Genomic DNA, 2,338 nt, shown 5'->3' on the forward strand with positions numbered 1-2,338 from the left:
AACTAGGAGTTATAGCCATTACTAATTGCAATTTGTTTAATTAGATTAAGTTCAATTAAAAATTACTTGGGGATAGAGGCACATTATTTATCTATGAATCATTGAGTGAAGTTGATGATTTGACGTGAATTGATTTATTATTTTCGTATATGTGTTTTTACTAAAAATATTAAATTCAAATTTGCTATTCATAATTGAATTATTTAAGTCTAAGAAATTTATATTAGAATTTTGTCCAATCTCTGCTGCGATTCGAATGTTTTTATGAAGCCTTTTTGGAATTGAGAAATTAATTTAGTATTTTTTATATTTTCGTAGAAAGCAATCACTTTGTGGTTTAACATTTTAATAAAATAAAAACAATATTTTTTGTTTAGAACCACGAATTTTTATTAATTTTAAGACCGACCGGTTTCGCTACACTCGAGCATCGTCAGGGTACAAAATTAAACTAAGTTAACGTTAGATTAATATTTAGATAAGAGATTATTAAAGATTATTTCGTTAGATTATTTTTTAATTTTGTACCCTGACGATGCTCGAGTGTAGCGAAACCGGTCGGTCTTAAAATTAATAAAAATTCGTGGTTTTAAAAAACAAATATTGTTTTTATTTCAATTAATTTAGTTGTCTCTCTCTACCTGTCCAAACACAAAACACATCGTCTATATATCTCTTTCAATAAAATACATATTTAAATAATTAATGCAACCGTTTTAAAATTTTATTAATAAGTAATTTGCAAATATGTTGGAGACAAAAGGACTGGTACTATCCCCGATAGCCACTCCATATTTTTGGTTACTAAGATAATGTCACTGAATTGAAAATAATTGTGCATTAATACAAAATTAAATAATACATTTATATGATGAGATAAGTATTTATATGAAAATAAAATATCTTTAATTATTGGTTTAAATTCTTCAATAGGAATACTTGGGAACAAATCAAAAATATCAAAAACACTAATAATGCTTTGTCAGGTTTTTCCAACCGTTTTAAGTATTGACCTGTATTCGAATGTCTTCTCACTCAAAACCATCTCGAAATAAAAGTGAATATGATCTACAGAAGAATATACTTTATAGGAAATAGATTTTTTTTAAATATATGCAAATACCATGATAAAAGTTAGGTATTGAAAGTTAGTGGGTCCCAATACCAACCTCAGTGCTACTGCTAGATGCCGATGTTGGTGTGCTACTCTTGAGGTGTGGGGTAGGTAATGAGGGTGCGACCATCAATGTTGCTGCTGCCTCATCCAGCTTCGATGCAGCCAAGAGCGCTTCAAGCTTTTTGATAAACTTCGCCTGTTGTCCAACTTTGGCAAATAATTTTTCGACCATAGATGACTTCAGCGCCAGGAATGCTTCCTTGTCAATTTCTTGTTCTGTATAGACAAATAACATAGGGTGTTTAGTACCTACTAATAATCACATATAAATAACCGCATCTACTAGTAACTACTAGCATTTACTAGCATTTACTAGCATCTACTAGCAACTAAAATACACCATCTAATTTAGACTGAAGTGGGAGTAAGATCAATTCAAAAGCCAAAGCCAACTTGCATCAAAGAACTAAATTTGAATCAATTTGGCAATGGCTTTTAACCCAAGCAGGATGGAACAGTCACAACCCTGGTGGCTTCTTTTCTTGGCTGGACTGGAATAGGTGTGTTATATGCAACTGTATAGGGTGTGATGATTCTGTAATTATATTATAACGATCCACATACCTTTAAAGTTATCGAGCGTCGCAGAGTCGTATCCCCACAGGGATAGAGTATCTCGAACAAACTTGTCGGACATGATGAAAAACGCACTATTGCGCACTATAATATTCACGAAGCGCACAGCTGACCGGACGTGCAATGCCGATAACGGCCGAAGTCGAATATGACACACTTTGTCGCTTTGCTAAAAATACCATAACTATTGCTAAAACAGCAAAACTTTTTTCTGCAAAGCTAGTTTGGTTTTTATTTTTCTCCGTGAATAAATTTGACACACCTAGCTGAATAAAATGTGAAACCGCAATGTGTTGTCTGATGAAGACTTGTTCACTAATAGATAGATCCCTTTGTTCTGCTTATCAAATATCCACACAGTCGAAGTCTGAAATTTTTCTGCTTATCTTGAATAAAAAAATTTAATTTCACCAAAACGATAAGATAAAACAGGATAATCATTTTTTTCATTACAAGTAAATTATAAAACATTACAAATGATATTAATATGCTGAGTAATATAATTTTTTTTATTATTCTACTATTCCATAAAATGAGCTCAGTAGCTTGTGTTTATGGGAGTAGTATTTAGTTAAAAAAAATTCT

At 31.5% G+C, this 2,338-nt stretch overlaps 1 protein-coding gene across 1 annotated transcript; it reads right to left on the reverse strand.

Annotated features, from left to right (window-relative positions):
- Nucleotides 1-1,148: 1,148 nt before the first annotated feature.
- Nucleotides 1,149-2,033, reverse strand: LOC149417792 (uncharacterized). The gene is made up of 2 exons (XM_089639852.1): nucleotides 1,742-2,033; nucleotides 1,149-1,393 (listed from the first exon to the last, which is right to left on the reverse strand). The coding sequence occupies exons 1-2, from the start codon at nucleotides 1,812-1,814 to the stop codon at nucleotides 1,149-1,151; spliced, it is 318 nt and encodes a 105-aa protein (XP_089495978.1). The 5' UTR covers nucleotides 1,815-2,033.
- Nucleotides 2,034-2,338: the final 305 nt, after the last annotated feature.

The sequence above is a fragment of the Hesperophylax consimilis genome, chromosome 14 (assembly GCF_061612785.1).
Source record: "Hesperophylax consimilis isolate HC1 chromosome 14, BYU_Hcon_1.0, whole genome shotgun sequence".
Classification (NCBI taxonomy): domain Eukaryota; kingdom Metazoa; phylum Arthropoda; class Insecta; order Trichoptera; family Limnephilidae; genus Hesperophylax; species Hesperophylax consimilis.

Bases quoted from the DNA above. Each gene is read 5' to 3' on its own strand.
- LOC149417792 (XM_089639852.1), bottom strand. From the start codon at position 1,814: ATGTCCGACAAGTTTGTTCGAGATACTCTATCCCTGTGGGGATACGAC. The intron at 1,394-1,741 runs GTATGTGGATCG...TTGTCTATACAG, and splicing joins GACGCTCGATAACTTTAAAG to AACAAGAAATTGACAAGGAA.